The sequence below is a fragment of the Lacerta agilis genome, chromosome 2 (assembly GCF_009819535.1).
Source record: "Lacerta agilis isolate rLacAgi1 chromosome 2, rLacAgi1.pri, whole genome shotgun sequence".
NCBI lineage: Eukaryota > Metazoa > Chordata > Lepidosauria > Squamata > Lacertidae > Lacerta > Lacerta agilis.
The window spans coordinates 100,773,556-100,801,382 of NC_046313.1; the positions used below are offsets into that span (position 1 = coordinate 100,773,556).

General features: G+C 43.5%; 1 protein-coding gene across 1 annotated transcript in view; it reads left to right on the plus strand.

Annotated features, from left to right (window-relative positions):
• ARIH2 (ariadne RBR E3 ubiquitin protein ligase 2) overlaps positions 1 to 25,369 on the plus strand; it is a 31,217-nt gene extending 5,848 nt beyond the window's left edge. Inside the window, exons 2-15 of the mRNA XM_033141351.1 lie at positions 1,039 to 1,384; positions 10,554 to 10,621; positions 11,608 to 11,671; positions 13,856 to 14,003; positions 14,434 to 14,555; positions 15,311 to 15,420; positions 17,418 to 17,535; positions 18,674 to 18,724; positions 18,848 to 18,869; positions 19,095 to 19,246; positions 20,093 to 20,236; positions 20,852 to 20,920; positions 23,184 to 23,267; positions 24,173 to 25,369. Of these exons, the coding sequence (XP_032997242.1) occupies positions 1,136 to 1,384; positions 10,554 to 10,621; positions 11,608 to 11,671; positions 13,856 to 14,003; positions 14,434 to 14,555; positions 15,311 to 15,420; positions 17,418 to 17,535; positions 18,674 to 18,724; positions 18,848 to 18,869; positions 19,095 to 19,246; positions 20,093 to 20,236; positions 20,852 to 20,920; positions 23,184 to 23,267; positions 24,173 to 24,244 (1,473 nt within the window). The 5' untranslated portion in view covers positions 1,039 to 1,135 and the 3' untranslated portion in view covers positions 24,245 to 25,369. The remainder of the gene's footprint in view (positions 1 to 1,038; positions 1,385 to 10,553; positions 10,622 to 11,607; positions 11,672 to 13,855; positions 14,004 to 14,433; positions 14,556 to 15,310; positions 15,421 to 17,417; positions 17,536 to 18,673; positions 18,725 to 18,847; positions 18,870 to 19,094; positions 19,247 to 20,092; positions 20,237 to 20,851; positions 20,921 to 23,183; positions 23,268 to 24,172) is intronic.
• Positions 25,370 to 27,827: the final 2,458 nt, after the last annotated feature.

The following is a 27,827-nucleotide window of genomic DNA, read 5'->3' on the forward strand; positions in this document are numbered from 1 at the left end:
GCTCTGCCCCCTAGGAAGAGCCAGCCTGGCACACTGTAATGCACTTGACACAGGGCTGGCTGTCTTTGAAGGCTGTTGAGGAACTTAGACTACTCCAGCATGCAGTGGCTAGTTTGTTACCGAGATTGGGCCAAACGTGCCATATTGCACTGATCGTCAGTGAGCTGCACCACTTACTTTTGAAGCACTACTCAAAGTGTTAATTTTGATCCATGAAGTTATGCGTACATGGCCTGAAGGAATGCTTTCTCCGTTGTGTTCTGTCCCCATTTTTGCATCCAATGAGAGACAGCTGAGGGTGCTGCTACCATCCGATGCATGGCCCCCACTGTGCCTCTGGTCAGCCCACTCCACTCCTTTAGAAGGATCAGAGATGGAGTTAGGTTTAGAAGACCTTTAGAAGGACTGTTTGTCCTTTGTGAAATAATTTAAAGAGAGCTGAACTACTGGAAACCCTTACCACTTCTAGGTGGGGAATTTGAATGTCTGCAGTTAAGCTTTGTTACGTTTTGATTATTTTAAACTGGGCTGTTTGCATCTGTATGGTGTAGTGTACGGTTTTTAATTTTCGTAAGCTGATTTTCTCTCTCTGTTAGAAAACTGAAACAAATACAAATTAGCACAATTAAGACAGAAGATGGAGAACTGGGAGACCATGCGACCCCTTATATATTTCTGTGGCACTTTTCAGATTACCAAGTCTATTGCAGTTCTTTTCCCACTCAGTTTTGCAGCAGCTGGAGCCCTGTGAGGTAGACTGAATAGGGGGAGTGAGGCACGGAGCAGGAATCTGAACATGACTCCTGAAGCGACCTGGGCATAGGAATAATAAGCATTCAGTGTCTTACAAAAAAATTGGTCTGCCTTCATTGTGTATGAACATCACTACTTACTATTTTAACTTTGTTGAATTCCCGCCCTGCCCCCCATGTGAATTTTGTTGTTCTTGTCAGGTTATTTGCCGGCATTTTGTGGGCATTAAACTTTACTCATATATTTTCCTTCTCCCCCCCCCCCTTTCCCCTGCCCCAAATTTAGGAGGCAGAGAATTCAAATGAAGTCAAAAGAGCGATAAGGGTTGTTGAAAAAGAAACGGACATTACTCTCCTGCTCCGCAGTTTGGCTGAGCACTAAGATGTCTGTGGACATGAACAGCCAGGGCTCTGACAGCAATGAAGAGGACTATGATCCAAACTGTGATGAGGAGGAAGAGGATGAAGAACCTGGGGACATTGAGGATTACTATGTGGGGGTGGCAAATGACGTGGAGCAACAGGGAGCAGATGCCTTTGACCCCGAGGAATATCAGTTTACCTGCCTGACTTACAAGGAATCGGAGAGTACCCTGAATGAGCACATGGTCAGCTTGGCCTCTGCATTAAAGGTGAGCAGCACTGTGGCATGCGATGAAGGTGCACCTTTAAGGCTGCAAAACGGACAAGGAAAACTTGAATCGCTTGGTCTGCCATCAGAGCTGTAAGTGAAAAATGACCAAAACTGCTGTGGATCTGGGGTGGCTGTGTTTCCAGTTTCACTTTGTGTGTGTGCCCTTTTTCACAGAGCACAAGTACTTTAATACTCATAGGCACCAAATACGGCCGAATTCTCCTTTACTGGCTTCCTAGTACTTAACACAGGCATAGGCAAACTTGGCCCTCCAGATGTTTTGGGACTACAATTCCCATCATCCCTGAGCACTGGTCCTGTTAGCTAGGGATCATGGGAGTTGTAGTCCCAAAACATCTGGAGGGCCGGATTTGCCTATGCCTGACTTAACACTTTTTGTTTTAAAAAGTTTCTAGTGCTCAGTGCTGTATATTTTTGTGGTGGTGTCTGTTCCAGGCTTAAGGTCAAATGGGATTTGGGGTAGGATTTCTCTCCCTTTTAGTCACTGTTCATACTGTGGCTCTCGTTTCCTCCCATCGTCTTTCAATGCTAATCTCCTTATCTGTAGTAACATCTTTGCAAATGCGTCTCCTCTTCACTTGCCACTGCCATTTCAATGACTGCTGTAAATTGCAATATTGCAGTTGGTATGAACTCTGATGAACTGCTGAAATAATTATCTCTTTCATAGACCCTTTTCTTTTGCAAAGCATCTCAAAGGAGAAAGAAAGTCAGTTGCACCTGTCCTAAGAGATCTGTCAAACCAAGCTCCCACATTCACCATATTGCATGGAGAAGCTGGGGCCAAACCAGAATGAGAAATCATTTATAGGGGCATTAGGAAAATGGAAGGGTGATGTGTAGCTTGTGAGCCTGAAGTTACTGGCTGTTTTATATAGGCAGTGATGCCCATGCTGCTCCCCTGGGATAAAATCTAGAATAAATAAGGCAAAGTGTTATACTGTGCTAGCTTGCATTAAGCAAAATGGTAGCTCTTGATCTGAGCTTCGTATTGGGTTGCTTAAGAGGTCTCAGTGTAACTGGAAAGCACTTTATTTGTAATTCTTTGTTGCATCATAATTGGGTCTTACTTCTGCAATGCACATTTGGCCCCAGAAGTTATTGCAAAAGAGGAAGCCTAAGATGATATGCAAATAATTGTGAAGCTAAAATAGATTCCAAGTGAGTACATGGAGAAAAGACACATTAAAAGTTCCAGTTCAGCAATTTGATAATGTGTTGTGCATGTTAAGGAGAAATAATCATAGACTTCAGGAGAAGCAGACTGGGTCTCCTGAAATCCTATAATTACCATGACAAATGGTTTGTTAGAGGTAGGCGCTGTTGCCTGCTGCTGTACCAGTGACTAATTGCTCCTCAGGAAAAAAAAGACAATTTCTATACGTGCTGAAGGGAAGAGAACAATAATCTCCTCTAAGTATTTGGTTAATAATGCTTGGGCAGTAGCCTTAATCTAGAAGCTTTCAAGCCCTTTTGCAGATGCTCCGAGACGAGTTCAATTTCTGAGCAGAAGCCAGCATTTGACACTTGGTGCAAGCCATCTGGCATAATCGTGACACATAGTAATGTACTGCCGTGAACTTAAAGCCACTAACAACTCTTTATCACCAAGAAAGTAATGCACAGAATAGGTTTCTGTTGCACATCTTTTAACAGCATTATAGACACTTGAAACCTCACCTAATATTCACCAGGCTAAGAGTTATGAACCAAATGAAACTCTGGACACAATAAATTCTGTGAAGCTTATCAAGACATAATTGAGAACGGCAGTCTTTTTCTGTATGCACACATTAAGTGTCTGAAGGACGGTGGAGCTCTGAATCCTCTGAAGGTGTGCTAATAGATGCATGGCCCTCTTCCACACTTAAAGTTCATAGCTTCATTGTGGAATCTTATTTGCTCTTTAAAAGCTGTTTTATTCAGGGTCTTCTTCCTCAATTTTTGAACTGCCATCTAGATTTGACAGCAGAAATAACCTAGATTCTTAATTGACATTGTGCTCTTCAGATGCATTGTCAAGCCGCATTCCCTTCAGCAGGAAAGAGGAGATATTTCTAGGCTAAGCCAAGTTTGAGGCAATTCACGGCGAAGAAATCAAGCAGTTGTAACTCTGGGAATGGTTTTAGTGTGCTGTCTTGCTTTTCTCCAGCCTGCAAAAAGAGGGGAAGGCAAAGCCTCTATTAATTGGAGTTGGTGCTTTTTAGCCAGGCTCACTTCCCATTTGGTTAAATGATATTCTGGATATCATTATATGAGCAGCCTCCATTGAACCCAGGGAGCCTTCTAATTACAAACGTGTCATGCTTTGCAATTACCGCTATGTCACCTGAGATACCTTGAGCAATTATTCTTAGCAGTGCTTAAAACGTACTGTGATTATGGTCCACTAAACAGCTTTGATAATCCTGAGCTAATCCTTTTGTGACTGCCTCTAGTGTGTTGTGCTGCCAAATTGGTCCTTCAGAGACCTGCCTTGGTTGGCTGCTTTATTTGTCACGTTGGAAACAGGGTCTGCATCAGCCATGTGGGGGCTCTTGGCAGGTCTGGCCAACGGCTACCACCAATGCTTTGCTGCTGCTGCTGCTGCTGCTGCTGCTGCTGCTGCTGCTGCTGCTGCTGCTCAATGCCCTCCCTATCTTTCTCTTTGCAGGGACAGAGCCAGCTCATTATTCCCCCCCTACCACCACATCCCAATTCCTTTTGCCCCCCCCGCACCCCTCTTACAGGTGAAACTCGAAAAATTAGAATATCGTGGAAAGGTTCATTACTTTCAGTAATTCAACTTAAAAGGTGAAACTAATATACGAGATAGACTCATGACATGCAAAGCGAGATACGTCAAGCCTTTATTTGTTATAATTGTGATTATTATGGCGTACATTTGATGAGAACCCCATATTAACAATTTCAACTTTGGGGTTTTCATTAGCTGTACGTCATAATCATCACAATTACAGTGGTACCCCGTGTTATGCACGCAATCTGTTCCAGATCGCACTGCGTAACATGGGCATGCGCAACACAAACACCCCCTAAAAGAAAAAACCTAGAAGTAGCGCGATTTGAGCGCTTCTGCGCATGCGCAAAGTGTGCAGAAGCGTTCTGCGCATCCCGTGGTTGCGCGCGCTCCAGAAACGCTTCCAGGTTGTGGCCGTTCTTAACTCAAACGTCCGCAACTCGGGGTGTGCGCAACCCAGGGTATGACTGTATAACAAACTAAGGCTTGACATACCTCGCTTTGCATGTCATGGGTCTATCTCATATATTAAACTCCAGTAGCCAGTGAAAATAATTGCTTACATAAATGGACTTTTCTATGATATTCTAATTTTTTGAGTTTCGCCTGTACTTAAAGCAACGTGATTTGTCACTGCAATAGTAGTAGCCATGCTGGTGGCTTTTTTTAAAAAAATAATATTTATTAGGCTTTTTCCAATTATAACCAAATTTCAGTCAAATTACAACACATGATTAAATTTTTCTAACCCCCCTTTCTCTCACCAAGAGGAGCATACCCAATAGACCCCCCTTTCACTGGGGTAAACACTTATACTTTGCCAATTTAATCACTTACAATGTACGTATCATCATAGCCTTGTGGACTTCCCCGGCTCCCACCCGTTGACTCCATACAAAAACCTAATTTACAGTTATTACCAATTAAACCCAATCTTATTTCCTCCCTTTCTTACATCTACCAATATTTCTTACAAAATACTTTTCCAATTTATAAATCTAATTCATCATTTTTAACTATCCTCCACATTCACTGTATTTCTAAGCTTTCATTGTTATTCCCCAATCTATTACAACAACATATTTAAAATTAAATTTACCTTAAAGTCCTTCCCCCCTTTATCTCATCATTCATTTTAAGACCATACCATTATCCGTTAACATACCATACGTCAAACCATAATAGCAAAGAGGTTTCCACAAAGTTCATACGTTTTTCAACCCACCCCCTCCCTTTCAAATACCATAATTCCACAGTCCTGGGAAACTGGTTTGTACTCCATTCTTATCTCACATGTCCTTGAGAGTTTTTCAACAACCAAAGTCTGTACCGCCTTCCTCCGGACACTCTTTTTTCCTACAGATTTCCCATTTTTTCTTCTTGTTGTTTTCTGCCTCTTAATTTTCCTACTTTTCCTTGACGGGTTGCATCCATCTTTTTTTCCTCGGATTTTCTCCTCTTCATTGTAATTGTCCTTATAGCTCTCACAAAAGGCCTTAAATTCCTTTTCTTGCACAGCTAAGTCCGCAGCTAGTACTGTCCCCGTTAGCTGATTTAGCTGGTTGAATCCTTCTGTTAAATTGCACAAAAGTTCCAAGACATTTATTTTGAAATCCTTAGACCATTTCCTTTTGGGCATCCTCAAAGTCCATAAAATCCATAAAGTCCATAAGGTCAGTAAAGTCCATAAAGTCCAGCAAGCTTATGCAGTCCAAATAATATCTCAGAGAGAGAACAATTGTATCTTAAAAGCTTCAGAAATTTTCTATTTACAAAATCCATAAAATGCTTCAGAACTCAAAGTTACACTGCTTCCTCCTTCAACGTTTAGGGAACCGACTTCCGTTTTTAGAGTTCCCAAAACTTCCAAATTAAATCAATTTTTTTTTATTTTTAAACAAATTTGGTACTTACAAGGTCCAATTAGCCGAATCCCAGAAGAATTTGGCGCTCTCCCCCGCTGGCTCCGCCGCTTCCCGCTGCGAAGCTAGCGATGAACCCACAGCCCCCATGCCTTCAAACCTCGCTCGTCACGGCTGCCCTTACTAGGGCAAACCGGAGAGCAAGGGAGGCGCCCTGGGGGGCCCGCCGGGTCCCACGGCACCAGGACTCTCCACCTGGTGATTTTGGGGGGTCGAGTAGCAGTCTCGACTCCCCCTCCCCCCGCAGCGACGGAGAAACCTCGGACGCGAGGTTTCTCCCGACCGGCGGGGATGGCGCCAAACCGGAAGTCCTCCATGCTGGTGGCTTTTCTGCCTCTTCCTCATAACCTGGACTCTGAGAAAAGGCCAAATAAGTTTTCCTTCATAGCAAGGTGTTCTGGGGTAGGTGACGGCAAGAATGTTGACTTGGGGACTAGGAAGACTTTTTAACCTGGAACTTTTAAAACACAGAATGCAGAGCCGAGGCAAGGCAAGGCAGCAGGAGAAAAGGTTGATGGTTGCCCAGTCTCTGCAGGTGAGAGCCAGCCTTGCCTCACAAGCAGTGAGCACACATTGGAGCTGGAGACACAGTGTTTCACTATACTTTAGGCAGAAATCAAGTTAGATAAACTTGCTTAAGGGTCCTTGTCTAGTTGGCCTCCCCTAAGGTCAACAATTGTTCTAACATTTAAAAGAGATCTGTTCTTTCCTTTCCCCATTATCTTAGCCCTTGTTTTGATATGTCGTGGTCGCCCTGCATAAAGAAAAAATTAATGTCTCATAAGGCAAAGTATCAGGATGTCTGGTCTGTTTCCTTGGCAAGCCTGAATATAGTGCTGTCGGGAAAACCTGAGCCTCTTCCCGGGGGTCACCACTTACCGGGCAATCTTGCGTAGCTATATTTACAGAAAAGCTACTTTGATACCTTTCACTTCCTCCTTGTTTGACTGGGGAAATGAGCCACAAGTGTACAGAGGCAGTTCAAAATCCACCCTACTTCTCTTTTGATTCATGGATCTCTAAGGCTACCACTCTTGTGGATTTGCAAGAAGTAAAAATCTTGTATCACAGCAGTTAGATCTTTGTAGCATGTGGAGAGCAGGGGAAGCACAGGAACATACCTTTTGACAAACCTGGGAGTTTAACTTGATTTTATGGCTAGACTAGGTAATGGAGTATTGATAGCTGTGTAACACAGTTTCCAGTGGGGTAGCTATTTTTGTCTCCTGCAGCACTACCATAACATGACACCTTTAAAGTTTAGGGGTGAGATCAGGAGGCAGTGGATGCAAGTTCTTCCTCCTCCCCCTGTAGCTTCCACAACTGGCTCCGAGCATCTTTAACAGAGCATGTTTGGGGGGGCTGCAGGAGGAAAACGAAGGGGAAGTCCTCCATGCACAAGCAGAATGCCACAGTCTTAGACTGTATTGCCCTAGCTTCTGTTATGGCACAAGCTTTGTTAAACACACATGGCTGGGGTTTTTTGTACTGGAATGCAGAAAATGACAGGCTGTGTTAATGTTATTAATAGCAGCCATTCACAGAAAGCAGTGTTTAACAACAGGCATCTTGGCATTGGTAAGCCAATTAACACATGCAGTGTGGTTTCAGTCCACAAGTGATGTGTTGAATTCAGTAGTTTCACATTGCAGTTTCCTTTTGAAGTTCCTTTGTTGAAGGCTGGTGACCTTAAAGTTAGTGACATTATAGCATCTAGGGAAGCTGAAATGTTCCTCTGCTGGGTTTTATAAAAAAAAAATTCCAAATTTGTTTAAAGATTTGTGCCCATTCATGCTTTTACATAAAGTGGCCTGGTTGCCCTACGTAGAATGCAGAAGGCCATTGTCTGCAGTTGACATATTTCATATTATTTTTTTAATTTATTTTATTTATATTCTGCCCTTCCTCCCAAAGAAGCCCAGGGCAGTAAACAGATCGACAGTTAAAAAAAACTAAAACATTCTGAAACAAACACATATTTTTCCTGCTGTGTGTCAAGTTGGGGTGTACAATTACATTAAATACATACACTTCAAAGGCAGACCTTTTGTACATGAAGCAAAACAGGACAGCATGGACCTGTGATTGAAAGCCGATGAGACTGAAACGAGAACCCATCTCTACTCTGAATTAATAGGCTGATGAGCATTTGTGCACAAGTGGTCAAACTGCAGAAATGGTTGTCATGCTGACATTTAATTTGTTCCATGACGTATGCACTTGGGCTCAGAAAGAGTGTAAGCAGCAGCTAGAGAAAAAGCATCTCCACCTCTGTTTGTTGGGACCAAGTGGTCACTTCATTTTTGCATTTTTACTATAGTACTATACTCAAATAGGGTTTACAACCCCTAGAAATAGGCTGTACTGCCTTTAAAGTTTTTTTTATACTACTGCAATGCTTTGTGAGAGGGTGACGTAAATACTTTCATAAGTTTAAATTATAAAATTGCATTTTATTTATTTGTTTGTTTAATATCCCACCTTTCTCCCAGGGCAGGACTCAAAAGCAAGGCAGCTCACAGCATACATTAGTTTAAAACCAGGCACAAATAAAAACATGCAAGAAATATAAATATTTAAAAGCAGGCAAATAAGTAACCCTGCATAATAAAATACATAATACAAATGTTGCCATCTTTTTTTAACAATTCAGAATGGATCTAAAAACAAGCTCAGAAATTTTTGCCGTTCACTTATAAATGGTATTTGCATATATTTTGTTGATTTTATCCTCTAACAAGAAAACAAAGCCACCTGCTGTCAACTGCAAGAAACCCAAGACAACCTCAGCAAAAATATCATGCACAAATGCCACGGAAGCCATGCAAAAAGTGCAACTGCTGAATCCTGCCCTAGGGAACCTGTCTGTGCACAGCAGCACCCAAAGCACCAGACTAAGACGTTTCTATTTACCCAGACTTTTAGTAGTTAAGGTATCCTCTAGGGTGGGGTAGGACCTGTCCTACTTGTAGTGTTGTTGCATGAGCATTTTAGGAGTTTTGTTGTTGGACATTGTGTTTGAAATTTTCCAGCTTTTAACATTTTATCTATTTGCATATTATCTTAAGTTGCTTTGAGCCTTTATTTTGTATGAAGCAGGGGTCAGCAAACTTTTTCAGCAGGGGGCCGGTCCACAGTCCCTCAGACCTTGTGGGGGGCCGGACTATATTTTGAAGAGGGGAAAAAAAAATGAACGAATTCCTATGCCCCACAAATAACCCAGAGATGCATTTTAAATAAAAGCACACATTCTGCTCATGTAAAAACACACTGATTCCCGGACTGTCCGCGGGCCGCGTTTAGAAGGTGATTGGGCCACATCCGGCCCCCGGGCCTTAGTTTGGGGGCCCCTGGTATAAAGCAACTGACAAATGTTGTTGTTAATAATAATAATAATAATAATAAACCAACACACGTCCAGTTGTTCAGCTGCTGCTCATCTTTATGGCTGCCCTGTTCCCACATGGTCAACAGTTTGCCAGTTAATCTCTAGTTTTGAATTGTGAATTGCTACTGATAGTGGTTACAATTTAAAAAAAAAACACACACATTTTTTTCCCTACCAATAGGTTGTATTAAACGGAGTAATTTTTAGTTACTCATTCTTCTGAGTGTTGCAACATCCGGGGAAACAGGGAGGAATGGTTTTGAGAGTGAAATTGAGGTGCAAGTTGTGGGGTGCTTTTCTGTAAGGAGGCTGAGGAACTAAAAGAAACCACAGTGATGTTTCTCAGGGCCCTGTTCCTGTTTCAGTGCGTGAGGAAGAACCTGAATAAGCAAAAACTTCTTCCATTGCCTATTAATTCCTGCTAATCAATTTTGCAGGCACCTACCTCCTATTAGAGGAGCTGGTGCCCAAATCTGTGCAGATATATAACCCTGCAAGTACACTGTAATATGAAGCCTGTTTAAACCACCCATTGCAGAGTACTTAATTCTCCCTTGAATGGTACTTGAATCAGTGGAGTCTTGGGCAGAGCTATTAAGCTTGCTTGGCACAGTCAACCTTACCTTGCTTGAAATACATTCTTCTGCTTGCATAATTCTTCCTGTATTTCAGTTATCAAATCTGGAGTAAGGGGCTTTCGCTAGTGCAGGATTTCCCAAACTTGGATTTCCAGCTGTTTTTGGACTACAGCTCCCATCATCCCTAGCTAGCAGGATCAGTTGTCAGGGATGATGGGAATTGTAGTCCACAATCAGCTGGAAACCCATGTTTGGGAAACCCTGCACTAGTGGGACCCGTTAGTTGAATCCTGCCCATGCTTGGTCTTGAGACATAAGTGGAAAACTAAGTAACATGGTGGCTAAGGGGAAGAACATTTGAGAGGGGTAGATCTTTGCTTTTCCTCGAGAATGTTGGTGGCATTGTGAAAATACAAATTGGCCTTGTTTTGTAGATATGGGAGGTAGATATGTCCTTGCAGCGGGTATGTTTGACATGTTAATTTAATCTGGTTTTTCTCTCCCTCCCCCTTCTTTAGGTATCTCATGCAGTTGCTAAGCTTGTATTAGTTAGCTTCCACTGGCAAATCTCAGAAATTTTGGAAAGGTAAGCATGTCTTCAAGCTGTGGAGCATTATTACTGTGGTTTTCTTTTCACTGCCCTTGGAGTATCATATTTTATTATTTTCTGAGCCGTTTCCAGAGTTGCAATCCTATGAACACTTGGTATTGCACACTCGGGTTTAATTTTCAAGTAAGCAGATGTTGGCTACTTTGAAAATTGAAAAAAGGATAATGATCCATGGCTGATGAAGAATATGGTTCATTGGCTGGCCTTGGTTTGGACAAAAAACCAGGGATGCACGTGTAGGCTAAAGCAAAAAAAGCAAAAACGTGCCCAAAAACGCCGGCCTGAAAATTCAGTTTATGTGAATTGTAGTAGCTAGCATAAAGCATCCATTTCCAGATACATCCTTCACCGGTGTATGATATATACATTTTGCTGTAAGGCCAAACACACAAAACAATTAACATCTGTTCAATATACTGCCTATAAACATTTTAAAACCATAAGGCCCTGCTGATATAAATAGTAAATTTCATTAATACAATAAAAGTTATATAAAAATACTCCAAAAGCTATTACAGCCATAATATAATCACTTCAGCTAATAAAGCACATAAATAATTGTTGCTTACCAATCTTATGATCATACAAGCCTCACTGAAACAAACAAACAAAAAAACTTCCCTGGTGCCCTGATCTTAATGCCAAATCCTATTGTATCTCAGTTATACTTCTACACAAATTTAATTGGTTGCAACTCTGTCTGTTTTGATGCTGAATACACTACTATTCACATAAACTGAAATTTTCAAATCAGCCTTTTCGTGCTTGGCCTTGGCTTGGGACAGGATTTCCCCCCCCCCCCCAACCTTATACTTTGTTTATCATAATGACCTGCCTTCCTTGGTGGCTGTGATGCTGAATAAAATTATGAATGTAGTTTCCCGCTGAAATCTGTAGCTCTTGTTTCATCAGCTCTGCAGCTATGGTTCTGTGCTGATTTGAAGTTTTAACTCTTCCTTCAGGCACAAGTCCAATTCTGTCCAGTTGCTAGTGGAAGCACGAGTTCAGCCTGCCTCATCCAAACACGTGAGTAACGGACTGTTCCGGCATGCTTGATGCTAAAACTCCTTGTATAGTTCCCCAGAGACTAGTTCTTGCCTCCTTGCCTGCTCTCTGCTGGCTCATGCAGTGCTGCTGCACAAGAGAAGTGGCTCTTGTGGGTTCAGTAATAAAATTCTGGCGTAAAGCTATGATCCTGACCTGGTACACTGCTTTGGATCTGGTCGGATCTCTGAGATTTTGCTGCAGAAAGCAGTCAAATGCACTTCAGCTGCCAGTTGTACAGCACTGGTGGCCAGGATCTGTAGGGTTTAATCTGCAGAGTAAAGGATTAGTTCTCTGGTATCATAGTCAATTATTGAAAGTTACCCTGAACTGTGTTGTTTTAAGAGTATGGTTAACCAAGCTACCAGCTCTTGAAAAAGTTTGCTTTTTCACTTTCAAGCAGAAAGGTCTTGTGTATCCAGAAAGTTCTCTGTGATTAGGAAAAACCTGGCCTAGTTGACTTGGAAAATGGGTTAGATAAACTTCTGGTTCATAGATTTTAACCTTTTTACAAGTGCGATTGGGACATCTGCACATCTTGGGAATCTCCATGAGCAGAAGATCTCTCTCATACTCTAAAAAGGATGTGCAAATTGGAGGGTTCTTTTGAGCTATATTCCAAACCATAAATGATTTTGTCGGTAATGTAATTGCCCTGAGATCAAAACCAGCCTTGCTGCCCTGCTGTCTCACAGAAAGCACCCAATACTGTGCTGAGCTGCTTGCTCAGCTCTTCACTATCCAAAAGATCAGGACTTGTATTGCTTCTCCCCTTTTACTTGAAATATATTTAGTTGCTCTCAACATGTCTTACCCTGTAGAGATGGGGGAACTTGTGACCCTGCATATGTTGCTGGACTACAACTCCCATCATTCCTGAACATTGTCAGTGCTGGCTGGAGTCAATGGGAGCTGGAGTTCAAAATCAAGGAGGGCCACAGGTTCCCCAACCCTGATGTAGAGCAATTTTTTTTTTTTTTTTAGAACAGGATGGTATATAGTTGTTGCAATAGCTGTTCTAGGGTCCACTTGCTACCCTGAAGTGTTGATGTAATTAAGGTAACTGCTGGAAACTGCAAATCCAGAAACCTCTGAGAGGAACAGCTTCTTTTGCCATTGGCAGATAAGTGGGCCTAACTTGTACAAGTGTCTCCAACAGATCACAATTGGATTCCATGTACTTAAGCTCACTTAACACACTGCTATCAATAAAAGTGTATCAATATGTAGAAGCCCATGTATATTATCCAATGCTGGAGACTTGTTAACATTGTTTGGTAGATCAACAAGATATAACTGGGCACAAAGTGTCTCAAACGTGAGCTGGAGATGTGTGGCTAATAAACATATATTTAATATACTGTATATTCTGGCGTATAAGACTACTTTTTAATCCAGGAAAATCTTCTCAAAAGTCAGGGGTCGTCTTATACGCCGGGTGGAGAATCCGCGGTCGAGTATATCTCAAACTCTATATTTTAACTGGAAAAGTTGGGGGGTCGTCTTATATGCCCAGTCGTCTTATACGCCGGAAAATACGGTAGGTCACATAACTTTAATGAATGAGTTGTCAAATGAATGAGTTGGTGGCTTTGTTGATATGCTTGTTTACAACTGTTTCTCCATTGTTTTTATCTGATCCAGTTATCACTGCTGAAATGTTCACTCTTTGATGATCAAGTCTGAGTTTGAGGATTAGCTAATAAAGGAATACCCCCTTCTAATCATTCTTGCTGCTGATTTATTCTGTAATATGAGCAGCATAAAGAAATGGCTCCCTCTTTGATCTGGCCGCAGAGTGAAACCTAGTTTGTCCTCCTCCCTTTTTTAAAACCATCCTCCCATTTGACCAAGCCCTTGGGGGATAGCCGTTAAATCAATTCTGAAAAGAACAGTGAGAAGCAGTTGTCAGAAGCTCAAAGTGACATGTGAACAGCATAAATTAAATGGGTATATGAGCCATCTATGAGCCAGCGAAGTGTGAATGCATCCCGAGAAATTACAATGTGTTGCATTTCGTTCCATTCTTGCAACCACTTCCCACGTAGGATGAAACGAGAGAAAGTGACATCGCAACTCATCCAGACCGTTCGCTGCAAACTGCAGCTTGGGCTCGTCAAGTAATTTTAGCTTTCTCTCCCTCCCTTCCCCCTTTTCGAATCCCAGGCCATGGTACATTCCTCCCAGCACTGTGCGGTGTGTATGCAGTTTGTTCGAAAGGAAAACTTGTTGTCTCTGGCTTGTCAGCACCAGTTCTGCCGCAGCTGTTGGGAGCAGCACTGTACAGTTCTCGTCAAGGATGGAGTCGGAGTTGGTGAGCTCAGAGCAATGTACCCCTTCTGTACCCCATCACATGTCTCTCCTCTCCCATTTTCTTTCAACTTTAAAAACTTTTCATAATCTTACGTGAGCAGAGGTGGGGAGCCTGCGACCCTCCAACCCCCGCTACATGGAGCTTGGCTGATCCAATGCCTTAAGTTGCATTTATGTTTTTCACCCCAGCAGTTACAGAACTTGTTGTGAGACATCAGTCAGTCCCATGCAGCCTTTTCTGTAACTTCCTCATCTCCACCCACAGATTCAGTCATACAGTCAACTGCCTCAGTCTTCTCTGTTCTCTTGGTTCAATACTTCTGGTGACAGAGAGAGAGAGAGAGAGAGAATAAACATAAGCCTCTGCTTTGTCGCTGGTGACACAGTAATGAGGTCGTCACATGCAATAGCTCCTCTGGCTTTTTAAACAGGTGTCTCCTGCATGGCTCAGGACTGCCTGCTCCGGACTCCAGAAGATTTTGTGTTTCCATTGCTACCTAGCGAGGAGCTGAAAGACAAATACAGACGCTACCTCTTCAGGGATTACGTTGAGGTATTGCTTGCTGTTTTACCATCAAGGTGTTCTGTGTTATCTTCGATGCCATGGAAATGCACATAATACAATTCTGTGAATTAGCATCATTTCATTAAAACTCATTGTCCTGTATCCTGACAGATTCACTTAGCTGCCAAATGCTCCAGTTTTGCTCAATCACTATAAAATATAAAGTTATCCAGTCTCTTATTTTATCAAGGCTTCCTTTCTTATATATATATTTTAAATTCCTTGTTCAGGCTTTGTTTTTCTAAAAAAACAAACAAACTACTGATGTACATGACAAAAACAAATACAGTGGATCTATACCCCCACAAGTGATTTAAATACCATTTCTTGATTATTCCTTCCACTTGATAAAGAGAATAATTGCAGTTGTTTAAATCAGTTTAATTTCTTGGATGAATTTACCACTGACCTGAATGGATGCTATATAAACAACTGTAGCAAGAAATAAGGGCATAGTGTCAATTTCATAAAGCAGTTAGAAGAAAACAGTGTAAATATAATGTATGGATCAGACTAGCTGCCAGGGCACATTAAAAAGCTTTTTATCTTTCTTGGTAGTCTGCAGGAGAATTTCCCCTCCTTTTTTTCCACAAGGATACCAAGGACCTACATTGGGTCTCCCATAGGTTAGATTTTCAATATGATATGATGGACCTTTTTACACCTGATAAATCAAAGTAATGGTTCCTTCCCTCTCAGCTGGGCCAATTTCTAATACAGGCTTGTGATGGGTTTCTTTGCAGAGCCATTTCCAGCTGCAGCTCTGTCCCGGCGCAGACTGTCCTATGGTCATACAGGTACAGGAGCCCAAAGCTCGCAGAGTGCAGTGCAATCGATGCAATGAAGTTTTCTGGTAAGAAAATTAAACTTGAGTTGTGAGCAGAGGGACAGCAAGGCACGAGTTTTCTTAGCTAAGTAACCAGAATAGTCCAGAGAAGGAGACAAGAGCTGCTTAGGCCATCCTATGCAAAGTATATGAAACTAAAACTTGATGAGATCAAATTGCCCATGCCAAATTAGCTCTCAAGGGTGTTTCTCCAGTCAAGCTTTGGAAGTGTCCCTCGTGGCTGAAGAAGCTTGCAAACACAGCTATACACAGCTACCTCTAAGGCAGAATTGTCAATGGCTGGCCAAATTGACGTATTAGGGATACGGGAAACTGCCTTACACCAAGTTGGACCAGTGGTCCTTCTAACTCTGTTATTGTTGACACTGACCAGCAGCGGCTCTCCAGAACGGAGTCCTCCTCAGCCCTCCCTGGAGATGCTGCGGATCAAACCCGGATCCTTTTTCATGCCAAGTATCTGCTCTGCCACTGAGCTACAGACAATCCCCATTAAAGTTGTGAGCGTTGAATGAACACTCAAAGGAGATGCTACAACAGGGGTATGGACCTTTTCTCAGCTTGAGGGCCACATTCCCTCATGGTAAACCTCCTGGGCAGGGCCAGGAGCAAAATTGGGTGTAGTGATGGGTGTGTCTCCTGTCTTTTGTACCACATCGACTACATTCCAGCCCCCCAAAGTCACGTGCCCACACATCTTGTCAGCCTCCATCCAGACAAGCAGGAGGCATTATTGCAGCTCAATAGCACATTGTAAGCAGGCAAAAGCACTCAGAGAAGCCATGGAGCAGGGCTGCTGAGGGGTGTAACCTGGGAGAGTCTTGAGGACCAGGTAGGGCTGTGTTTGGTTCTCCAGGTCTGAGGTTCCCCACCCCTCTGCTACAGTAGAAATAATTTGCCAGGAGTGCAGGATGGCTATTCACAATCTAGCCTCCCTGATTGGATGGCGCAGTCTTCAAATAACCTGTCCTGAGTGAACTGACACCAGAGGGATGGAGTAAGGGTAGGGAGAAGAAGTGCTTATAAGGACTTTGAAGAAGACAGCAATACTTTACTACAATACAGTCGTACCTGGATACCGAATGCCTTGTTACTTGGACGTTTTGGCTCCCGAGCACCACAAACCCAGGAGTGAGTGTTCTGGTTTGTGAACATTCTTTGAAACCCGAACGTCCGACGGGGCTTCTGTGGCTTCTGATTGGCTGCAGGAGCTTCCTGCAGCCAATCAGAAACAGTGCTTTGGTTTCCGAACGTTTTGGAAGTAGAACAGACTTCCAGAACGGATTCCGTTTGACTTCCAAGGTACAACTGTACATAGTGGGTAAGGCTGTGAATACACTGTAGAAAAAAAAACACCAGAACTCTGCCATCAGAGGATGGAGTAGGGGTGAAAGGACTTCGGCTAGTGTGACAGGGCTCCCCCCCCAAAAAAATATTCCTTGATGGGGGTGGCAGGTGAACCCCTTGAACAGTCCACAGAGTGATGCGAGTTGGAATTGTTCCATCTGGCAAGCTGAAACGCTTGCACTGACTATATGATTACCATAGCTCTGCAGTGAATTCCTCCCACTGTTTTTTTCTAATTGGTCAGGGTGGAGTGTGTGCATGGAGTGAAGAGGGTCATTGTAGCCCAGTCGTCTGGCTCCTGGAAATTCCACTCAGCCCTTCCCCAGAGCTTACATGATACTCTGCCCGCATAACCTGCCCCAAGCTTACCTTGGCATAAGCAAGAGCTAAAAACGTATTTTGAGTTTGGCTTCTTTCATTTTTTTAATTGAGACTTGCAAGATACTAAGTTTTGTTGCAGTACCAGATACAGGTCTTTCATGGGATGTGTGTGTGTGTGTGCATGCACCTACCCTACCAAGAGTCTGAACAGCGCTTGTGCAGCATTGCAGAGAAAACATAACACTGTGTATGAGTCCCTTCTCTGCTACTTTTTTTTTTTTTTTGTTGCATGCAATATGATTTCTGGAAAGTGGACATGCCTTTCTCTTTGTTTTAAGTTTCAAGTGTCGGCAGATGTACCATGCTCCCACAGATTGTGCCACCATTCGAAAATGGCTCACCAAGTGTGCAGATGACTCTGAAACAGCCAACTATATCAGTGCTCACACTAAAGATGTAAGTGTGTGTATGTGTGTGGGAGTGACCTTTCCATTTATAACTTTGCTCCTTTTGAGATTTTTTCGGTGGGGGGTTTGCAGCAAGCTGCTCTTACATGCTAGATGTTTGTTTATAGTTTTCTCTCAAACTGTTTTCAAACCAGTTTCTATAGCTAATGTGTGCTGTGTTCTAAATAGAGAATGTTGAGTATAGAACATTTCTCCCCCTATCTAGTGCCGTCCCTTCTTTCATTCTCATCTCCATCTCCTCCTAAGACATGACTCACCATTGCCCACCAAGCAGACTAAAAGCACAGTTACATAAAATGGAAAGAAGGTGAAAGGGGTGGGTGGAAAGTATTGGTCTAAACTTCCTGTTGGCATACCTGGTGCCTATCACTTGGATCTCCCAGAAAGGAGAACCAGATCTTATTTACATTTTTCAAATCACACCAGAGAGAAGTTAGATAAGTTAGAACAGAGTTTCCCAAACTTGGGTCGCCACCTACTGTATTTTTGGACTACAATTCCCACCATCCTAAACCACTGGTCCTACTGGCTAGGGATGATGGGAGTTGTAGTCCAACAACAGCTGGAGACCCAAGTTTGAGAAACCCTGAACTCTAGAAGAAAGGAAGTGTGAGCAGAAGGTAAAAGGAACCTGAAGGCATTTTAATTGTAGTGCTGGTGAAGAATGAGCATAGTGAGTCAAATGTAAGGAGAAACTAATTGAGAACTATTGGGCAGCATGGGATAGCAGTGAAGAGCTGCAAAGTAAAGAGATGTTTTATAGTCTATCCATTGGTCCATCTGGCCATGTAGCATATAACATAACTGTCAGTAGGTCTCCAAAGTCTCAGGCGGAAGTTTTCCCTAGCATGGATCTATGGCTTCTTTAACTGGAGATTCCAAGGCTCAAACCCTAATACCTACATGCAAAGCTTGGTGTAAGGCAGCTTCCTATATTCCCAAGAAGAACAAGGCTGAAATATAATTGCGTCCAAGCAAAGAGAGGGGAAAGGGATTGACGACATAGGCAGGCCTGAGAATTCTTGCACAAGAGAGGAGTATGAAGAGTTGTCAAAGACCAAACTCCTGATTGTTGAAACACACGGGACAATCTAAGGTGTGTTCTCTCTTTTCCTCTCTCCCTCCAGTGTCCCAAGTGCAATATCTGTATTGAAAAGAATGGTGGCTGCAATCACATGGTGAGTAGATTGTGGACAAGATCAGAAATTATGTATTGCTTAATTTTAGGTGAAATCTCTGCTTGCTTCTTATTAATGTCTTCTCTCTCTCTCTCTCCCCCTCCCCCCACCTCTCTCCTCCAGCAATGCTCCAAATGCAAACATGGTAAGTAGACAGCACCAGGTTTTTTTGTGTTAAAGTTGGGGAAAATGTTTATCCTTCTGATTTGGATACTATCCCGCCGGTCCCTTAGAGCTCTTCTAGTAAATGTGCAAGCTCTTTGGTAGTATCTTTGCCATTTAGAGGGAGAGGTGTTGATCCTGTTCCTCAAAGAAGCATTGCTTTATTTATTGCCTTGTGCAATTATGTTTACTCTCCTGTCCTCTGCAGACTTCTGCTGGATGTGTCTAGGGGATTGGAAGACTCACGGCAGCGAGTACTACGAATGCAGTCGGTACAAAGAGAATCCTGATATTGTAAACCAGAGTCAGCAAGCACAGGCCAGGGAGGCCCTTAAGAAGTACTTGTTCTATTTTGAGAGGGTAGGAGACATCTCCTTGGCTGGAGCTAACTGTAGCCTTTTACATGAGCCCCACCTTATGCAAAGGGCAATGCTAATGATGATTGTGAGAAAGCACTCATTGAACAAATCGTACTGTAGCCACAGATCAAGATCATTCCTCAAGCTTATTCTTCCAGAAGCAAGCTCCTTTTCAATGATAATCTCTGCCAGTCCTGTAATGAGGGTGCTCTTTCCTTGAAGCCAACAGCAATAGGTTGCTTTAAATTTTCTGGTGCTGAACTGTGCTCTGCAGTGGAATCTTCCTACAAGTGTACAGTTTGCCTTCCGTAAATCTGCATAACTCTGCACCGAAACTGCTTAAAAAGCTGCCTCTTGGCTTGTAATTCTTAATCCCTATATAGTCAAGTATCTGCATTGTGCAAACACCTAGATTGTCCCCTCCAAAATATATTATGGAAATAAGATTTTTTTCATATATGTGTGTGTTCCACATCACATATTTAAAAAGGGCATATATGAAAAGCCTTGCTTTCTTCAGACAATGCTTCAGGAAGCTTTCCTATTTAAAACATGGCAAAACCTTGCTCCAGTTTGATATCGCTGCAGATTTGAAGTGGGAATGCTAACGTGAATGGAATTGTCTTAGCTCTTCTGGAGTCACTTACCAAAAGATAATGCAGTAATGTTTTTTTAGAAAGCAGCAAGGATATGTTTGCTTTCTGGTACACCTTGCCTTTTCTGAAGGAGGGACTTTGCGCTCTAAGGTGCTTCTGTGCAGTCTTTTCCAATGCGTTGCTCTGGCCTGCCTGTCTTTTCCTCCCCTTTCTTCTCCATCGTTGTCTTATACCTTACACCATTTTCACAGTGGGAAAACCACAACAAGAGCTTACAGCTTGAGGCACAGACTTACCAGCGAATTCAAGAGAAGATACAAGAAAGGGTGATGAACAACTTGGGAACGTGGATAGACTGGCAGTATCTACAGAATGCAGCCAAGCTGCTAGCTAAGGTGGGTGTGCCTTGCTGTTAATTGTAAGATGCTTTCCACTGTGTGCAGAAAGAGGATGGGGTGAGTTTTTTGGGGGGAGGGGAGCAATGGGACCTGCTGGTCTTAAACTGTATTGATTGTGAGAGCTTAAATAGTAATCAGGGGCCTGGCATCAACTGCAAGCTATTGCCAAGGAAGGTGCCAGATTGTCTTCCTTAGCACTCTGGATTGATCTTTGCTGGATTATAGATCAGGGGGTGGGTTGTTTGTACCCTGCTTAACGCAACTTGGAGCTGCTTGGTGGGGAGGTTAGGGTGGGGGAGTGTATTGTGGACCTTTCACCTTTTTCACGCAGCTTGCTGAAGCTCTGTGGCTACTGCGTCCCTTGGGAAGCTCCACTCTGGCATGCCGTTCATTTTGTGTATAGAGTGTATTTTATTTCTGCCTCTGCTCGCCGTGTTGCATGATGGCATTTTATATAGCACATTGGGTGGGTTTAGCTGCTGAAGGTGGGTACTATCTTCACAGAACTGACAAATGGGCATCCCCGACATTTGGAAGATACATGGAGAACTTTTGTGCAGGCACGTGACGTTAAAAAACATCTGTCTTCCTTTCATTCTCTTTTCATTGTAGTGTCGTTACACGCTGCAGTACACATATCCGTATGCCTACTACATGGAATCTGGCCCCAGAAAGAAACTGGTAAGATCTGTGGCTCTGTGTTTAATGGTCACCTAAATTTCTTACAGAACCGAGCTGGGAAATGTCAGGCCTCCTGCCGATAGCTGGAAACAGTCCAGAGTCACGTTATGGGAATTGCAACTGCAGTAGCTAAGCAGGTTCTGACTGCAGGGTTGGCAAGGAAGACCACCTGGGTACCACATGTGAACCACTGTTGAGTTCTGCAGAGGAAGAACAGTACAGAATAGAATAGATTAAGTACTGTATGCTTAATTACTTAATGAGTTGTTAGCTACCGCATGCTTTTGACAGCAGTGGTGGGATATACATTTTTAAAACTATATAGATCAAACCCGCTTTCCATGGTTATTTTTGTTTACAGGGAGATGACTCACTAATTCAGATTCTTCCTAGTAACTGTTTAAGCTTCCTAGTTTTGTATTCTCCTCTTCTTCAGAGTTGCATAGCTGCTTCTGTCAGTTGCTTTGCTTTTGTTTTGTAAGGTTGGGGATGCAAAACAAACTGCATTCGGCAAGTAAAAGATGAGCCGATGTGCTATTTAAGCTTTGTTTGTTAATCTTCCCAATTTTACCAATTTGGAAAAGCAACAGAAACTTATAAAGGGGGCCGGGTGTTCTGTGCTGGTGGAGATGCTCTGCCGCTTCAGAATGGGGATAGGGAAAGGCAGCAGCAAGGTCAGGAGAACTCCAGTTTGGTGGCAGTGGTGGCCCCAGTAGCTGCCACTCCGTAGCTCCATCAAAGCACCGCTGCCACAGAAGAAGAAGAAGGAGAAGAGTTTGGATTTGATATCCCGCTTTATCACTACCTGAAGGAGTCTCAAAGCGGCTAACATTCTCTTTTCCCTTCCTCCCCCACAACAAACACTCTGTGAGGTGAGTGGGGCTGAGAGACTTCAAAGAAGTGTGACTAGCCCAACGTCACCCAGCAGCTGCATGTGGAGGAGCGGAGATGCGAACCCGGTTCCCCAGATTACGAGTCTACCGCTCTTAACCACTACACCACACAGCCCTGTAGGAAACCTTAAATTACTAGCACATCTTATGTAGCTATCAAATAAGAGCCGTCCTCATTTTGAACAGCCTTCAGTGCTTGACTGGTTCTTACATCATTGCAGTCTTAACTTATGAAAGTCTTACGCCCTCTATGTGGGGCTACCTTTGAAGGTGACCCGGAAACTAAATCTAATCCAGAATGCGGCAGCTAGACTGGTGACTGGGAGCGGCCGCCGAGACCATATAACACCAGTCTTGAAAGACCTACATTGGCTCCCAGTACGTTTCCCAGCACAATTCAAAGTGTTGCCGCTGACCTTTAAAGCCCTAAATGGCCTCAGCCCCAGTATACCTGAAGGAGCATCTCCACCCCTATCGTTCTGCCCGGACACTGAGGTCCAGCTCCGAGGGCCTTCTGGCACTTCCCTCACTGCGAGAAGTGAGGTTGCAGGGAACCAGGCAGAGGGCCTTCTTGGTAGTGGCACCCTCCCTGTGGAACGCCCTCCCATCAGATGTCAAAGAAATAAACAACTATCTGATGTTTAGAGGACATGTGAAGGCAGCCCTGTTTAAGGAAGTTATTAATGACTGGTGTTTTAATGTATTTTTAAACTTTTGTTGGAAGCCGCCCAGAGTGGGTGGGGAAACCCAGCCAGATGGGCGGGGTATAAATAAATTATTATAATTATAATTATAATTATAATTCCTGGATTCCTTCATCCACGTAACCATTGATTAATATCCCTCAGGCTATGCATAGGGAGCTCTGAACTGGGAACTTGCCCAGCTTTGAATCCATAAGCTTTCTGGTGCTCTTGTATTGTTGCACACCAGAAACGGCGAAATGCTGTGTTGTTGTGAATTTGCATCTACAGTGGTACCTCGCTAGACGAATGCCTCGCTAGACGAAAAACTCGCTAGATGAAAGGCATTCGCTAGCGGAAGGCTGTCTCGCAAGACGAATTTTCCTATGGGCTTGCCTTGCAAGACGGAAAAAATTCCGATTCCCCCCCCCCCCAAACCGCTATTCCCCCGTTGGTGCTTCGCAAGACGAAAAATTCGCTATATGACAGCACTCGCAGAACGAATTAATTTCGTCTTGCGAGGCACCACTGTATTGAACGTGCTTCGGTTTTTGCTTGTTGTATTTCATTCTTTTCAGAAGCGCCTTCTGGCTTGAATGGTAACAGCAGACGTAGGGTAGAATGAGGATGACGAGAAGCTGCTGTTCCTGTATCTCTTTCCCTCAACAATCTGTTTTATGTTTTCAGTTTGAATACCAACAAGCTCAGCTGGAAGCGGAAATAGAAAACCTCTCATGGAAGGTGGAGAGAGCAGATAGTTATGACAGAGGGGTGAGTAAACAAGCATTGTTCAACCTCCTGCCACCTCATCTTCTCACCCCAGGAGCTCATTACCTGCACCGAAGGGCTTAAACAAATCCTATGAGGAAGCAGAGGAATTGGCATTGAACTGGAGGAGATGGCACTCCAGATCCCTTGACGTCCTTTTTCTTGCCACCTGGAGGTTATGTACAGTTAGCGGGAAATGCCCACATATGTTTGGATTGATCTCGGCAACTGAGATAGGCACAACCTAGAGTGCTCCTTCCATGAATGGGAGGCCACTTTCTGTTCAGAGACTAAGATCCAGTGCAACTTCCACTCTGAGGAAAAAGAGGGGAGACAGTTTTCACCAGTTCCCCCCATACACAACCTCTCCAAGTGCACTGGGGGGGGGGGTCCCCAACTATCTAGATCAGCTTTTCAGTAGGCACACTCCTTCTGTAGGAGCATCTTCTTGGGGGAATTCCAGTTGTTGGAATTCTAGACCCGAGCTGGTGCGTGTGAATTTTTTTAATGGATATTAATTTTTGGCTTCTACTGTGTAAGGAAGGTGTTATATTTCTTAACTACTTGATGTGGTTAATGGAGCGAGGCACTGGGACCAGGAAGTTTTGAGTTCCTATTCTAAACCACACATCTTTTTCTCACAACCGTAGCCCTGTTCAGGTGTTCGTCCTGGATATGCCCCCTTGACTCCTGACTACACACTTTTGCTTCTCAACCTACCACGCCATTCCTTATCTAGACTTGAATACCTGAAGAGGGCTCGTTTCTGTGAGGAGACTGGTACCAAAAGAGATGACTGGTGTTCCTTCCCTCCTTTCTGCTGATCATTCAAGCCTGTGGATCCGTTTCCCTGCCACCACAAACTAGAAAGAAACCTGATTTTATGCCCTCTTTCTCTCCCCACCCAGGACTTGGAAAATCAGATGCACATAGCCGAGCAGAGGAGAAGGACCCTGCTGAAAGACTTCCATGACACATAAAGTAGCAGGAGATGTCAGGGCGCAGGGGTGAGCGCAAAGAGCGAGGTGGCGGTGAGAGCGGCAGCAGCAGAAGCAACACGAGAAGCTGGCCCCCGCCCGCCCCCCCACAGAGAAGGGCTGAGGACAACACTGCACCCTCCCCTTGCAAGCCAGACACGAGCTAGCACCACAGCTTAGTCTTCTGTTTTCTCTTCTCTTTCTGCTTTTCGTTTTTGCCAGGCTAGAGGCTGGAGTTCAGATTGGCACCTTTTTTTCTGGGACGTTTTCCTCCCCGGCTCTTGGATTGTTCTGGGAAGGAGTTCTTTTATTTTATTTTTCTTCTTCTCCTTCTTCTTCTTCCTCCTCCTCCTCCTCCTCCCTCGAATGGCTGTTAATAGTGTTAGATCATTACAAACATATGTAATTTTCAAACGGTTGTACAATTATACAAAACAAACCCTAGAATAACACACAACCCTTTTTAAAAATAAATTGGAATTGGAGTGTTTCCTTTTTAAATAAGCTGCTTGTAAACTAAATGGCTGCTTCTCTTCTTTCCCCTCCAAATCCTCTTTTGCGCTGAAGCCTATGAAATAGTCCAGCTGTCTGTTTGGCACCTCTTATGTGTGCTCTGCTGCTTGCCCTGTGACTACATGAGGTGAACAGTGCTAGCCTAGGAGACGACAGCAGCAGCCAGAGGTCAGCGTACAGTCCAATAGCTCTCCTATTCTTCCCTGGTTATGCAGGGGCAGTCGGGCAAAGTTCAGGCCAGCATGGGAAACAGTTGTGGTCCTGCTGTCCCATTAGCTTTAGGTTGTCTCCTGCGTGGATTAGTTGCTTTGTTTCTCTGGACTGATCTCATCTGCCAAAACTAGAATCATTTGAGGGGTTATGGGAACACACAATCTTGCCTCTTGATAGGATTGTAGCAGGCACTGGCTTTGCTTGGAGGCAGAAGGACAAGCCACGTTCCATCCATGCCTTGCGTATCTCTGCAGTCCAGTCATACACAACCTGATCCTTGACACGGCTGTAAGGTGATACGTCAAGCCTGGCCCCGTCTTGCCCTGACAAGACCAGACTTCCTCGCTGTGTGTCGAGGGAAAGCTGTTACACTTAACATGATGCTTGGTAAGGGGGGTGGGGGTGGAAGGGGTAAAAAAAATATTGGCAGCCTAAGACAAGTCCTGAGAAACATGTGCCAATGGTAAACTTACACCACTGTCCTAGAAACTACGGCTGGCTGAAAAACAGCCAGCAAAATTGGTGAGAATGAAGCTTAATGAATATTACGGAGTTGTATCCACCACTAGTCCTGCTTGAAGTAGACCGTTCAAATTTATGGGCCTGACTTACTCCCATTAATTTCAGTAGGACTTGGTCAGATACAAACCTATGTTCACGGGTGGCTTATTATTAGTAGGGGACTCTGAACACTTGAATGTGTAAAAGGTCAATTTTTCCTCCATTCATGTGGGAGGCCAGCTTCGAAACAGTAAAAAACTTGCAGTGTAGGGTATGTACAGTACATGGTCAACATGCCTGCTTAAGTTGATTATCCACCTAGAAAAGAAGACTGAACAGCTGGCTCTCCCCTGAAGTTACTATGATTCGATTTCAAATAAGAACACCTTGCTACCTGTTTACCAAAAAAAATTGTTGCACTGAACTTTTGTTTGTACATTGATTGATGATCTTTTTGGTTTGGACAAGGGAGGACTGGCAAGCTAGGATCATTATTCTGTGCTTTATGCACCTACCTTTCTGGCCTTTCAGCGGGAGCTATTTTATTAGCATTTCTGGATGTTGACCTAGCTCTGGGGGGGGGGGGGGGCAATCTGCCATGCCACCCTTTCGCCCTTCACGTGCTGCTAATACTACCTCAAGCACTCCAAGGAAAATGATTATACCCACTACCTGCTTGCTTCCTTAGTAAATGACCCCAGTACCTTTTTAATATTACTCTCTTCCTACCCCACTGCCAGTTAACAACAGATTACGCAAGCAGGACCTTGAAGAGGGTGTGTGTGTACTAGGCTAAGGAAAAGTACCATGAAGAGAAACTCTTCCCTCCCCGCCTCCGCCACCCATTTCCTGCTCCATTCACCTTTTCCTCTTCCATTGGCCATTTTATAGGTCTCTTGTAGCTGATGTGGCACAATGACCTCATCAGGCTTGCTCCTTTTAACCCATGTCTTATCTGCTGTAAGCGGAGATCATGTGATTGTGTTCTCTTGGCTGTAGATGTTTTCCATTTCTCTGCATGAAGTCCAATCTGGGCCTTGATATATAGAAACAGACGAAAATCTTTTAGCAAAGTGCAAGAAGTTCAGCGTGTGTGTGATTTTAATTGCACAGTATGTTAGCATTCATTTTATTATTGTTTTGATGGGATGTGGTGCATAAAGTGCTAGCACGGGGTTATTTCATTAACCCAGCTGCAGTTGGATAAAGATAAGCCTTGTGACCAGAAGAGCTGTGGGAAGGTATGGCTTACAACTTACTTCTGTTAAATGCTGACCTGATCTCCTTGCTAGTTTAACACATTGTTCAGCCTTTGAAGGACATGAGGATCTTTTTACCTTTAAACTTTGCATTCAGACTGAGCTGTCGGTTTCATTGAATCAGAGAAGTTAAGTCACACATGTTTTCTGTAGCTCAGAACTGTCCAGTGCAAAAGGGAGTGATGTGTGGCTTGCACTTACATCTGACATGCAGTTGTAGCTGGTCAACTTGATGGTAGCACATTGACAAATTTTCATTGTTAAAAAGTCATGTTTTCTAAACTTGTAGCCTCCACATGGCTGGCACCAACCCCGTACAGTGCTTTTAGATGTGCTATATTAAGCCAGTATTGCATCACGTTTTAATAGCTGCCTTCCAGTTTAGAGCAGGTAGCATTCATATATGTATAAACTAACAATTTTAAGTCCCAGAAAGTTGACAGATCAGCATTTTTATTTCCAACCCCCCCCCCCCAATACAGGCTCCCTGTATTAGAATTCCATCATGTTCAGACTTTGCCAGAGAGGTTTTGCCACTGATAAGAATAGGCTGTGCTATAGGAAATTATCCTCTTCACTCTGGAAAAAGAAGCTAATGGTTCTAAAGCAGAACTCAAAACAGTTTGTTGCCTCAGAAAATCCTTTGCCATTCTGCAACAACCTGGTAGCAATAGCAAGACAGCAATTAAGAATTACCAGTAGTGGCATCTGAGCTCAGAGTGTAGAGGCATTTCCCTCATACCAGGCTAACATCCTAAACTGGGAGCTTTTTGTCTCTTTCTGTAAGGCTTGACTCTCAGCCAGCCTGGCTGCTGTTGTAATCCTATCACTCTTACTTTTTAAAACTTGGCTTGATTCACCTTCAATGCTGACTTTGTTTTGGTTTTCGCTTACATTTAGTATTACCTGCCACAGTTTTCTATATAAAAGAGATACAAAACTGTCTTTGCACAACTTCTGATACTGAACAAACCGAGCTCTCAAGTTACACCAAATCTCCTGGCAAATAGAAGTCTCTATAACTCAAAAGCTTGCATACATACACCAAAAGAGGCTGTTCAATAGGAGAGAGATCCTCTAATCCAGAGATGGGAAACCTT